General features: G+C 39.4%; 1 protein-coding gene across 5 annotated transcripts in view; it reads left to right on the top strand.

The window, feature by feature from the left end:
* Nucleotides 1–13,555, top strand: part of LOC107081851 (kinesin-like protein KIF13A) — a 54,852-nt gene that overhangs the window by 33,476 nt on the left and 7,821 nt on the right. For 3 of the 5 annotated variants that reach the window (XM_015370209.1, XM_015370182.1, XM_015370218.1), the window contains 20 exons: nucleotides 1,116–1,291; nucleotides 1,480–1,699; nucleotides 3,199–3,361; nucleotides 3,460–3,603; nucleotides 3,686–3,835; nucleotides 4,197–4,361; nucleotides 4,480–4,653; nucleotides 4,748–4,899; nucleotides 4,988–5,120; nucleotides 5,205–5,351; nucleotides 8,119–8,172; nucleotides 9,668–9,767; nucleotides 9,853–9,979; nucleotides 10,059–10,114; nucleotides 10,197–10,321; nucleotides 10,490–10,666; nucleotides 10,753–10,845; nucleotides 10,960–11,112; nucleotides 12,863–12,940; nucleotides 13,028–13,081. In XM_015370209.1, the coding sequence (XP_015225695.1) occupies nucleotides 1,116–1,291; nucleotides 1,480–1,699; nucleotides 3,199–3,361; nucleotides 3,460–3,603; nucleotides 3,686–3,835; nucleotides 4,197–4,361; nucleotides 4,480–4,653; nucleotides 4,748–4,899; nucleotides 4,988–5,120; nucleotides 5,205–5,351; nucleotides 8,119–8,172; nucleotides 9,668–9,767; nucleotides 9,853–9,979; nucleotides 10,059–10,114; nucleotides 10,197–10,321; nucleotides 10,490–10,666; nucleotides 10,753–10,845; nucleotides 10,960–11,112; nucleotides 12,863–12,940; nucleotides 13,028–13,081 (2,641 nt within the window). The remainder of the gene's footprint in view (nucleotides 1–1,115; nucleotides 1,292–1,479; nucleotides 1,700–3,198; nucleotides 3,362–3,459; nucleotides 3,604–3,685; nucleotides 3,836–4,196; nucleotides 4,362–4,479; nucleotides 4,654–4,747; nucleotides 4,900–4,987; nucleotides 5,121–5,204; nucleotides 5,352–8,118; nucleotides 8,173–9,667; nucleotides 9,768–9,852; nucleotides 9,980–10,058; nucleotides 10,115–10,196; nucleotides 10,322–10,489; nucleotides 10,667–10,752; nucleotides 10,846–10,959; nucleotides 11,113–12,862; nucleotides 12,941–13,027; nucleotides 13,082–13,555) is intronic. The other 2 variants (XM_015370191.1, XM_015370200.1) reach the window with 2 other exon arrangements.

Here is a 13,555-nt window from a genome sequence, read left to right as displayed (position 1 = left end):
TATATATATATTATTTTTTTATTTTTTAAGTGATCCAACGTCCTGAAAATAAAGAAAATAACCTAAACTTCAAACTTCATCTGGCCTGATTCTTTGGCTGTGAGACCATTCTGGATTAAAACATCAGCTGGGCTGCTGCCATCTACAAATTCTGTTATGGATCATAGATTTTGGCCTGTTTCTCAGTGCTTAGTCCTGTTTTCTCCTATGCATACCCAAGGACCTTATGTTTTACTATGAATAAATGACCTTTTCTAACACAAAGTATTAATGGATCTGTTTTTCTATGCTCTTTCTAATGTCTGCTTTTGTCTCATTGAACCCCAGTGGGCCTCAGCAGAGAGAAGCTCTCAACGAGCCTGGTTCTGCTGGGGGTGTCTTTTTTCTCTCCACTGTCGCTGCTCAGTGTATGGGATTGCTGTAGAGTTAACAACTAATTACAAACCAATGCTTACTGTCGCCACATGCTCATCCAGGAGAGTTGAATCTTGTTAATTCAATGACTTGAGCCAACCTGACCGTATGATCTAATGAAAAAAGCTACATTTACATGGACACAAATATTTTTTTCTATGCTTTCTGAACATTTGCCTCAAAGAGTTTAATTGTGTTCTGATTTACAGCTTCACATTTCTGTGACAAAATACAATGACTTCTGTCTTTTTTTGCATTAAACTGGAGAAAATTCTGACCCAGCAACTGCAAGACATTTGGGACACACTGTGTAGGAAATGTTGTGTATCATCTGCACTGCTATTATAAGGAGTTTAGAGGGGTTTCCCATAAAATCTTTGCCTTAATTTGTAATGACAAAAGAAGTCCCGGTCAGCATTGTACCAGCCGGTCCCACCTACTTTTCACCATCTGTAATCAGGATGTATTAATCAACTGTGCTGAATGCAGCACTGGAAACAGTAAACTATTTAGGTGCAGCAGTGCCGAAACATTTCCAGCTGTTGCGAGTTCAGTCTCAGGCCTGAAATGAGGCCAGAAAACTGGACTTGAAAGCATAAAAAAAGGTTGTTGACACATTTCTTGATAAACTGTCTACTGGTTATCTTTGTCCAAAGTTTGAAGGGGAAAAAGGACTAATTAGGTCTTCTTTTGAATTTCAGAATCAATTTGCCTAAACGAAAGCGGCGTGATCGTTTGAAGGAGCTGGAGAGAGCTTCACCCAGAGAGAGCTTTGTTGAGGCAGATGTGGAAACAGCCAGCGAGGCCTCCTCCGAACAGGACTACAATTATGAGTTTGCCCAGATGGAAGTTATAATGAAGACTCTTGGAAACAATGGTATGACAGTTTGAAAGTCCTTATGTAAATGCAGGAACGTTTGCTTCCATTACACTTTATTTTCCACTTGGCTGACACTTTTTTCATTTATTCATTTGCAAATTCCAAGAAAAAAAAGCCTTTTGTTACACCGTATAATTGATGCACATAATCTATGTTTTTGTTTGTTCTTTTATCCACTTTTGTAGACCCAATGCAGAATGTGGTCCAGGTGCTTGAGAAGCAGTACCTGGAGGAGAAGCAGACAGCTCTGGAGGAGCAGAGGCTCATGTATGAACGGGAACTGGAGTCGCTACGGCAACAGCTGTCTCCAGAAAAAACGCAGCAGTACCACCGAAACAGCAGCGAGCGCCTCGCTTACCCGACACACACACCCCAAGGCAAGCTGAGACTGTGGACAGAGGAGCGGTGAGTGGAGTCCACAAAACCATTCATGCCTCCTTCATGTTCTCCTACGCAGTCCTGACAGAGATATCAACAGGACTTGTGAGCAAAGCTTTGACTCAAAGAGATGGGTGCTGGAGGTGCAGAGCTGCATGGTCTGCAGCTCTGCCTCCTTGTGGTGTCTAAGGGGCATAGCAGCTTATCTGAATATCAGTTTTACACAAGAACTTCGACTTTTTCATCAGAACGATTCATTCTTCAAGAATAATAGTTTTTATTTTACAGGAAAAAATTATAATATATAAATAACTGTTTTATACATTTTTAAGTGTCTAAAATATAGAAATATTTGCTTCTGGTTACATTGCCTTCATCAACACGAAATGATTTGGCACCAACAGGAATAGTAGGTAGAATTAAGGAGAGATGGAGCTCTCTGTGTTACATTTCTTAGATTTAAGTGAACCAAAGAAAGAATTATAATGAGGGTGAATGTTGGTCAAGCTTTTGGGTGTTGGTGCAGACTAAAAGGAAGTTTCACCACTAGGTGGGCTATTGTTCAACCTCTGTAGACCAAGAAAAAAAAAAACTAAACAAAACAGATAAACACATGGCATAGAAACATCGCCTTTCAACATTCATAAAAAGTAAATAAATTTGGAATGCTGATAGCAAGGCCAGTGATTGTTTTCAGGTGAACGTTTATATGGTTGATACGCTCTTGGTTATTTTGCTCTTACCACTGCTATTGGGGTGGAATTTTATTGGGTGTGAGGGGCTAAGTCTAAGCCTGAGTTTCATTTGGGTTATAATTATCTAAAAAATTCAGTTAACTACTTTTTTCCCAAAATTACTCTTGCTTAATCATATTTTTGTTGGAGAATATTTTGGAAACAAAATAAAAAACAAAGGTTTATGGGTCAATTATTTGCACTATTAAATCAGGAATAATCTGTACATCAACCTGTCAACAGTCACTTTAGAGAGTTTACCTACCGGTACTTTGCATCCTAAACCTGGCCTGGTTGCATGTCTACTGCACCTTTTATGTAAACAAGGACCCTCATGGCCAGTGTTAGCGTGAATGAGCAACATCATATTTTAAATTCATGTCATACTATCAGCCAAAGGTCTTCAAATTTGGTTGCTTCTGGAAAACTAGGATTCATTGTAATACTGGCCTAGAGGAGTGGAGTGTTTGAATCTGCGATGCTGCTCTGTCTGAAAGGAAATTAATAAAAAATGAGCAAATTAATGAGTTACTAAGAAAAAAACGTGATTAATTAATCAAAATGAACTCCATAAAGTTTCTTTTCTTACATAGTGTTCTTAAATTACATTTTTTTTTTACTTATGAAACAATAATGGTTTTCATGTTAATAGAGATAATGTTTTAAAGGAACCAAATGTCAATGTTTTTAAAGTCATCTTTGCTTCTTGAGGAATTGTAATTACATGATAACTTGTCTTTGAATGATTGTCTCTGCCCTAAATGTGTCTGGATGTCTGCTTTGATGAGACAGGGATGAGCTTTTCCGTCAGAGCCTGTCTCGACTCAGGGAGCAGGTCGTCAAGGCCAACACTTTGGTGCGGGAAGCCAACTTTTTGGCCGAGGAGATGAACAAACTCACCGACTATCAGGTCACACTTCAGATTCCTGCAGCCAATCTCAGTGCCAACCGCAAGGTAAGACCTCTGAACCCCCCCTTCTTAAAATGACTCCTCCCCTTTTCTGCAAAGGTTGCAAGTAAGATCTGAACTGTTTTAAATCTATTTTGATATAGCGTGGCGCAATTGTTAGTGAGCCAGCCATCCAAGTACGTAGGAAAGGAAAGGGGACCCAAGTCTGGACCATTGAGAAGCTGGAGAACAAGCTGGTGGACATGAGAGACCATTACAGAGACTGGAAGGAAGGCAGAGACGAGCAGGTGACAAACAGTGTCCGGAGAAAACAGATGGACATTAACCCAAATGAAATGCAGAAGAATAATTTCTTTTTACTCTTTCCAGTTCAACAAATCCAACAGAAAACACAGTGATTCCTTCTACGATGGCCAAGAGAACCACAACCTGATCGGTGTGGCCAATATTTTTCTAGAGTGCCTTTTCCATGATGCCAAGCTACAATATGCTGTTCCCATCATCAGCCAACAGGGCGAGGTAAATATAATATAACCATGCAGCTTTAGGATATGCATTATGTAAGTAGAAATTAATTGTCATGGATCGGTTTGGGTTTTTTCAAAGTGTGCAAAGCTTGCACAGATGTAAGATTAAAAAGACCTGTTGCTGTAATTGCTGCTACATACAAATACATAAATTACAAATGTATTTTTCCCTTAATCATGGGTCGTTGTTGAGTCTGATATGAAGGATTCCATCTTTCAGTGACAAAAAGTGGGAAGTCAAAGGGGTGGGAATACTTCCATTGCATTTGGATGTGATATTCAGTGATGATAATTTTGCAGCTTTGTTATGAAAATAAATCTTCTGCCATTATCCCTCTTTTTTATGTGTTCAGGTAGCAGGCAGGTTGCATGTGGATCTGATGCGGGTGAGCGGATCAGTGCCGGAGCGCCTCTCCGGTGGAGACGACTCGTCTGAGAACTCCAGTGAAAGCAGCTGCTATGAGGTCATGGACACCAACGGGGAGATTGTCCACATGGCCAAGAGGCTCACCTGTAGGGTAAAGCATCCCGTCCACATCCCAACACAGCTGCTGTTATCTGCCTTTTCATTGGGGACATCCTTTTCTGGGATTTTCCGCTTGCATGATCTCCATTCTGCCTGTTTTCCTGCCGCAGGTGAGGATCAAGGAAGCAACCGGACTCCCGCTGAATCTTTCCAACTTTGTCTTCTGTCAATACACCTTCTGGGAGCATGGTGAGCCCACTGTGGCTCCTCCCATGGTCAGCCCAGACACTCCTTCCCCTCGAAGCCCAGATTCTCAGTTCACTGTCCAGTTTGATCACTGCAAAGTATGGAATAAATCCTTACGCTGGTACAAGAATAAATGTTTTTCCATTAAAGTTTAAACTAAGGTTTTTGCTTTTTGCTTTCCAATTTGTCCAGGACTATGTTGTAAATGTGACAGATGAGTTTTTAGAGTTTATATCGGATGGTGCTTTGGCAATAGAAGTGTGGGGCCACCGCTGTGCAGGGAACGGACGTGCGCTCTGGGAGTTAGATGCTATGGAGGCCAAAACCCAGACACTCCGGGACAGGTACAACGGGCCTCTTGACTTCTGAATTAAACCCCAATGCTGAAACTTTACACCTCACTTAATCCCTGCTGCTGCGGCTTGTTAAAAGGTGGAGCGAAGTGTCTCGCAGGATCGAGCTCTGGGTTTCCATTCAGGAGCTGAATGAGCAGGGGGAGTACGCATCTGTGGAGCTGCAACCTGTGAAGGATGTCAGCACAGGAGGCATCTTCCAGCTCAGACAGGTCAGAGGAAAACAAGCAAGGCTGTCTGAATTGATCTTAGACCGACTGAATGACAGAAAATGTCCAACATGTCTGTGTGAGCAGGGCCATTCCAGGAGGCTCCAGGTGTGTGTGAAGCCGGTTCAGAACTCGGGCACGCTGCCTCTGCTGGTGGAGGCTGTGCTGTCCGTGTCGATTGGCTGTGTGACGGCTCGCTCCACGAAACTCCAGAGACCGCTGGACAGCTACCAGGTATGTGGAAAAAAATACATACCTGCACAGCCTGTGGGTGTGGGACCATATAGTCTTGACATCAATGGCCTGCATGCAATATCATGCTGAATCAGCCATGGGTTTATTTATCACGGTCAAGCTGCTCAGATGTTCTGTTGGCTTTCTGTATAAATTTCATATGGATTTTCTTTTAACGCTTTCGATTTACTGGCTTTTTCTGTCTTTTAAGAGGCTTTTCACTCTTGGTAAAAAAAAGAAAAAAAATATTTATAAAAAAAAAAAAGAAAAAACTGTAGAAAATCGTTAATGTGAGGTTTGTAACATAATTTTACGTGATAAGAAATTAACGAAACCCCACTTAGCTTCTTTTTATTTCTTTTTTTTCGTTCTGTTTTTGTCATTATTTTCCTCCTATTTGGGCATTAAAATATAAATATATTATTTATTTTTATACTGTTATGAAAGGAAAACATCTAGCAATTTTTGTTTATATATTTTTTAGTGTTTTCTAATTAGTTTTTTACTCAATTTTTTAATTTCCCATAATTTCCTTGTTTTATTGATATCTTATACTAGTTTAACCTCTAGGCTAAACTAATGTAATGTTTTTGTTTATTTAAAGATCAGTAGATCCACTTATCAGTGTTGAGTAGTGATGTCAATCTTTTTCTTGTGCTAAAAACAGAGCGGGAATTTATTTAGCAGTAGACATCGATACGATAAATACCAGGATTAGTCATATGGTGCTATTACTTTTCTTTCTGCTCTAAGGCTGGTTCACACGGGAAGATTTTAAAATTGAAGGGGATTTTCTAAAAATAAGGGACCTCACACATGACCATAAAAAATTTGGTTATAACAGTTTTGGTTTTACAGTGCGTTGTATCTAGCCAAATGACAAGAACACCTCACACAAGCAGGTTTTGGCACGGAAAAATCAAGCAAAGTGTGTTCACATGCCTCTGATGCGCATCATCGGTCTCTGTGTACATTGGCAGATATGATCGAGAGAGTGTCTTTGTTTATGCTCCTTGATAAGTGGAGAGAAAAAGTAGTTTTAAGATGTTTTTTTGAGCTTGAAATTACAGCTCAGTCACTTCATTCTGTTTATGACCCTACTTTCAAATATGTACCAAAAACAACAACAATCCGGTCCCATCTAGGCGAAATCGGATAAAATGACAGACCAAGTGTGCTCCTGATGTCCAGTCTGCTCCGTAGCTTTGTTTTGGTCGCTGTAACCGCAGAAAATCCTGCTTCACAAAGATAGGATGTTATAGAGAGGACGAGTCTTGAACTGAATTAACCTGTGTCAAGAGGCACAGATGCACCGACTGATGTAATTGGGAGAGAATGCCGCAATTTTTTTAAATATTTTTCAAAATAAAACATCACTCAGACTCTGATCGTCGATAAATTATATATATATATACTTTTTCTGTGCGGCCCGGTACCAAATGACCCACGGACCGGTGGTTGGGGACCGCTGATATAAAGCATATTTATGAGCAACATCTAATATTTTTCACTTGCAAATTTTGACATTTTAAGTTTATGTAGGTATGAGTTATAAAACAGTTTCTCCACAGCAAAGGAAATATTTTCCTATTAAACATTCTTTTCTTTGTTCATAATAGATTACATATTCTTGGCTTTTCATGCAGAACTAGTGGAGTTTATAGATGATGTTCATTTTCATTGGCATAGTCAGTGTTCTTTATTGTTTTGTTGTTTTGTCTGTCTGAATCTCTCTTAGCATTGCTGCAACATATTTATCGAATATTAGCAGAGTTGTTTTCGTCTTTTTAGATCGGACTGACTGGCATTCGTTGCGCTCAATAGTGTCACGCAAATGAGCGGGTCGGACTTGGTCTGATTCCCACTTTATGCCGATCGGACCTGAGCCATCTGAAGGCAATTTTAACCAATTTTGCAGAGTCCGTTGACCAACAAGTTTCAGTGGGCTGTTCCCACTGCCACTAAAAGCTGATTGTTCCCGGGTTTAAACAGGTTCTTTTGGCCAGTGAGAAAGGGGTATAGGTGACACCATAGGACCCAAGGCCAATTGGGAGAGAAAGAAAAAAATACTTGTTTGATTATTTATTTTTTTTGCATGTATAATGATTTATATGTAAATATGTTGACTGCAACAACAGGTATTATTGGCAGCATTAGAGGATCCCTAAATAAAATTTTGAATAGGACCCCATTGAGGCTTTGACCAGCCTTGCCCTTATGAGATGTAAAATAAAGATTGTATTAGGTATTGTTCAAAGATGATGTTTCAGGCAAGTAACTTTTTATTTCTTATTTTTTTTTATTTTACAGGTCTGATTTGTCAGTTATATTATTTAAAGGAATATAGCAAAAAAAAAAGAGGAAAATATACAAAATCCCCTCAGATTTCTGATGGGATAAATGTTTAACTTATCTGATGTTTTTGTTTTTTAAATGCACCGAAGAAAAACTCCATGAAATTAGAGATTTGTTTATTTATTTATAGATCAAACAGGATAGAAACTTTTAGTTTTGGATCATTTAAAAAATAGGAATAAGATCTTTCAATGTTTTAACAGATTCTGATGTTGATGCTGTTGATCCAGAAACTGAACAGAAACTTTCTCATTTCTTTTTTAGTCATATTATGTGAACCATTCTGTTGTAAAAAAAAAAATAAAAAAAATATATATATATACCTGCTTCTCCTGTAAAAAGAATAATTAGAGCTACTAGTTGCTTTGAGTTTTATTTCCAGAGCTTGTTCTGGTTTTCTCACCTTTGACAGAGTGTCCTCTCCCTTTGCCAGAAAGAGGAGGAAGAAGACATGGATAGTTATCAGGTACCCTCAATGTCTCCTCCAGCTGCTGCTCTCCACCCTGTAGTTCCATTTGCAGCATGAAGGAAACCAACTTATCATGTGTTTGTGAGACAAGAGCCTCCGTTGACTAAAGAAACACGCTTTATTAAACAACATCCGCACACATGTGGACGATTTCTGATGCTGTAATTATCCATTGCACCAGCAGTTGTTGATGTGAAAAACATCCCCACCCGCGGCTGAGCTGGCTTGTCTGCCAGGTTCTCGTCCCTCCCTCGCTTTCCCTTCCCATTCAGGATGTGCACAGCTATGCTACTTATTGCATGTCACCACTGAATAGCTCCAATAACAACCCTTACTTACAAGCAAGGGCATTGCATGGCCGCATGATTTACTGAGCATTGCATGGTGAAAGTGTGCCAGTGAGGCGTAACTTCATTTGCTTTGAGTTCTTTTGAGTAAGGAAATTGTTGCAGTGGGGAATCTGCTCTCTGCTGTCTACTCCGTGGTTTCATGACAATGGCAGACTGATGTGGCTTATAATCAGAGATTGCAATGGGTACTAGTTGAAGCAGGAGGCTGCATGCATACGTGTGACTGATGTTTGTGAGCTACTGGATGTATGAAAGGAGTTTTAGGCATATTTATAATGAACAAGACCTTGCAAACGTATTTATAAATGTGTTTTACACATAGAAACCACCAACCTCCGTGTAAGATTTTGTGCAGTAGACCAGCAAATGGTGTATTTAAAAAGCTGAAGAGAATCATGTAAGGTTTTCCAAATTTTTTAGCAGTACAAATCTAAAAAACAAACAAAAAACAGATGTGCAATCCATTATATTGAATTAGTAAGAGTGTGAACTGCAAAACCACCACAACACGACCTCCAACCTAAACTAAACAGACAGGCAAGGAAAGCATTGTGAGATACAGAAGCAGATATCTATAGTTTGTGAATCATGGCCATGGTGGTATCATCCTACTAGAAACCTGTCAGGGTTACTGGAAAGATGGAAGGAGCTAAATGCAAAAGAATCTTAAGAATGATTACTAAGGGCAAAAGACAGGGCTGAATGTTCACCTTAAAGCTAAAGAGCAACCCTAAACATAGAACCAGAGCTTTGTTGTGTTTCTTTAGTTTAAAGTATGTTCATGTGTTGGAATGGCCTAAACTCTGAACCTAAAGCCAATCCTAAATCAGTCAGTCATCAACAGGCACTCTCCCTCCAATCTGACTGAACTTGAGCTTTATTTTAAAGCTTAAGTTTAAAATGAAGCAAGAATTTCAGTTTCTAGATGTGTGAAGCTTTTAGAAACCCCATACCTTTATAGGCTTTTAATCCTAACAACCAGGTTTTAGAAAACATATCTCTTAGTTCTCAGTTTTTTAATAAAAACAAAGGTAGCTTCTAATATACTATAAAACTGAGACCTGCAAACATCCACCACACCCTGGGCTCCATCTGCTCCATTTAGCCAAGTGGAATTGATTCTGGTCTCTGTCTGGTTCCAGGAGGAAGATCTGAACTGCGTGAGAGAGCGCTGGTCAGAGGCGTTGATCAAACGCAGGGAGTATCTTGATGAGCAAATCAAGAAAATCATCAACAAACATGGTAAGTTTGGGGACATGAAGGGAAGCAATCAGTGCTGCTTTGATTGAGACTGTTTATGATTTGGTTGTTTTGTTTTTGTTTGTAGAAAAGTCAGAGGAGGATATGGAGAGGGAAGCACGGCTGGTGGAGCAGTGGGTTGGCCTGACTGAGGAGAGGAACGCGGTGCTGGTGCCTGCAGCAGGCAGTGGCATCCCTGGAGCTCCTGCAGACTGGTGAGAGGGCAAAAACAAACACTTATACGCTATTACCCTTTGACTTTTCCAACCATTAACTATATTAATCTGGATATAGGACCCCACCTGCAGGGATGGAGGCTCACATTCCTGTCCTCTTCCTTGATTTAAATGGTCAGTGAGGCCAAATATAACACTTGATTCACAATATCCTCTTTGGCTTTCGAAATTCAAACAGCTTTTTTTATGCTTCCAGCGGATAATCTGACAGTTAATGAGCAGCAGACCGGGCCACACACTGCTGGTGTTAACTCTATCCTGCCCAAAGAGCATGGCAGCCAGTTTTTCTATCTGCCGATCATCAGGCACAGCCATGAGGAGGTGAGCAAAGACTGTACTGCCCTCTGCTGGCTCAAATCAGGGTAATATAGTTCTGTAACTAAGCCTCTGTGCCCTTGGTAGAGATGGAGGAAAGGTTATTTTTACAGCTTCTGTCTCTGTAAATGACTGTGAAGTTGCATGAATGACGCAGCCCCTGTAATCCGCCAGGTCCTGGCTGTTTGCTCCTGGGACTCGTCCATTCACGACTCTGTGCACCTCAACCGAGTCACGTCCCCCAACGAGCGCATCTACCTGATCATTAAAGCCACCGTGCAACTCAGCCATCCGGCCTCCATGGAACTGGTCGTCCGCAAGAGGATTGCGGTCAACATCTACAACAAGCAGGTTAGTGCTGGAATGGATGGGAGGGGAACTTAGAGGCTTAGAGCAACGTGCCGTTCTTTACGCTTTTTTTTTTCTTTCCCCCCCAGAGTTTCACTCAGAGCCTCAAAAGGAGGATGTCTCTAAAGAACACGCTCTACTCATGTGGTGTGATTTATGAGATTGTTTCCAACGTACCAAAGGTACAGTTCATTTTATACAAATATCTTAAAAACAGATTCATCAACGTATTTTAAAGGTTAGGGCTTAGGTTTTTTTTTTTATCTTTATCAGTTTTTTCTCATCTGTCTTTCCAGGCATCAGAAGAGCCAGAGGAGAGGGAGACCTTAGCTCTAATGGCTGCTAGAGGGGACAGCGAAGAAACTCAGGATGGAGAAACATACATTGAGAAATACACCAGAGGGGTGCTGGAAGTGGAGAATATTTTGAGTTTGGAGAGGCTAAGACAGGTATCTGACAAAATGAACACAAGTCCAACCAGCTGAAAGCAGGTTTGAGCTAACTCACTGCTGTGCATCTAGCAGTGGTGTCAAAAGTACGCACATTTGTTACTTAAGTAGAAGTATAGGTACCGCAGTTTAAAAACACTCTGGTAAAAGTTGAAGTATCAACTTGACCTCTTTACTCAAGTAAAAGTGAGAAAGTATGTGCTCCAAAAACTACTTAAAGTATAAAAGTATAAAGTAACCATTAAAAAATACGACACGCTCTCGCCTGTGTCCAACCTTTCAAACATTTCAACATCTTTTTCTGAATCCCACATTGTAACATGGCATAGACAATTCACGTTTGCAGTTTGAAGAACACCTGCTTCCTTCTGATGATTTCCTTTAGCTAACCAGTGAGTGATGCGTTAAATGACTCATCCAATTACAGTAGTTTTCACTAGATGTGGATGGAGCCAATGATCTGCATTGGATGGAGCACATGAAGGGAAATAAATATTTAGAGACATTAAACCGAAGCCAAGAGTAACGAGTAACGTTTGTTTTAAAAATGTAGAGAATAGAAAGTACAGATACTTGTGTGAAAATGTAATAAGTAGAAGTCAGGAGTAGGAAGAAAAATAAGTAATGGAGTAAAGTATAGATACCTAAAAAGTGTACTTAAGTACAGTAACGAAGTATTTGTACTTTGTTACTTGACACCTCTGGTATCTAGTAAGCATTGGTTTAAAGTCTTTGTAATGTAGCCACAGATTTGGTTTGGTCATTGGCTGTATAACGCATAGAAATACAGATTTTTGCCCCTCCTGCTGCTGCACACTGCTGATCAGCTGGCTGAAATAGTGCTTCTTTCTCCACCTCTCAACAAAGAACCCTTCTTTTTTAGGTTTACTTTTTTCTCAGCAGAAAAGTTTTGAAATTTACACAAAATATGAATTTTATTTAGATTTTTGTGTGAAGGCCAGATACTTTAATGTATTATATTCTTTATTAGACTCCTATACTGCTCCACTAATAATGTCTAGTTGGTTAGGGTCATATTAGTCTAAACTGCTTTAGCCTGACTGCAGTTGCTAAAACGTATTAACTAGATTGTAAACTCCTTAATTCTGGCTTTGTTACTTAGTACTGTTATATGAAAAACAACATATATTTAGTGTTATTTGTAAATGTTATTCTACAAACTGCTTCCAATTACTGTGGTTCTACTCCTGTTTGTTTCTTTAAGACGTATGAAAATTAATGGCTAATGACCTCTAGTCAAATTAAAATGTTACCTTTCTGCTGGTAGATTTTATCAATTCGAGTCATGGAACCACATCTGGTTACAATGGCCTCTTAGCAGACTATAGGAAAATACTCAGCCAACAGTGGGTTTGAAACATCCTCCAGAAGGACCTGGATTGATGTGTTAACAGTGGAAATTCCTTTTGTAATCAGCAAAGAAATGACCACAGAACAAAAGAATGGAATGACAAAGTGGCGCAATGTTCAGATATTTTCTCTTCTGCCTAACCTCATATAACCTGTCTAACTGTAACCAAAATAATAAAGTTAAATGATTGGCTTTTCAGCAATATTTAGACATTACAAGATCTCTGCTATAAGATGGCAAGATCTTGGTTATTAGATCTTAGCAAAATATTTGTCTGAGAAAGTTAAGGCACATTTAAAGTGTAATTCTATATATTTGTGTTCCTGTCCACCTGAAACTATTCACTACAGATAGATCTGTCCTGGTGTTTCTCTGCAGGCTGTGACTGTGAAGGAAGCACTTGCTGCTAAGGGGAGACATTTGAGAAGGAGTGCAAGCACACCAAGTGTACAGCATGTAATTAACACAACTTTTTTCAACTGAACAAATACATTTTACGGTGAACATAAAGTTGCTGAAAACGATTTTCTTTTTTTCCCTCAGTCTTCGTGCAGTAAAATTGACCTGACTGAGGACGAAGATGGCAAGACTCATCAGGCATGTTTTTACCTAAAGACACTTTCTATCATTTTATTAAAAACCCCAGTTTAGAAATTTTAAAACATATTTTTTTAATTACTATTGATAAAAATAAACGCAAAGTATGCTACTATTACTAGAACCTCAATATAGTTTTTGTTCTCCACCTCTTTTTTCTTGTAAAATGATTAAAGATGTACTGAAATGCACCCTTTTTTTTTTACCTGAATGCTTTTAATAATTCCTTGTTTTTTCAGAATCAGAAATACTTAATAATTCCAGAGGGAAAATACTTTTGTTACACACTCCAGTTACAGTTTTATATATATACCGTAAATTCTCTAATATTGGCCGTTATTCCAATAGCGGCCGGGTCTCTAACATTGGCCGGTCTCACTGTCAGAGGAGGTAAATAATGGCCGGTCTCTAATACAGGCCGGGGCTATAAACGCTTTTTTCTGGGCATACCTCAACATTATACTTGTGGTAGTA

This window comes from Cyprinodon variegatus, unplaced genomic scaffold (assembly GCF_000732505.1).
Source record: "Cyprinodon variegatus isolate N-32 unplaced genomic scaffold, C_variegatus-1.0 Scaffold2, whole genome shotgun sequence".
Lineage (NCBI taxonomy): Eukaryota > Metazoa > Chordata > Actinopteri > Cyprinodontiformes > Cyprinodontidae > Cyprinodon > Cyprinodon variegatus.
Note: the sequence above shows the minus strand (reverse complement) of the source record. Positions and strands in the feature narration are given on the sequence as shown.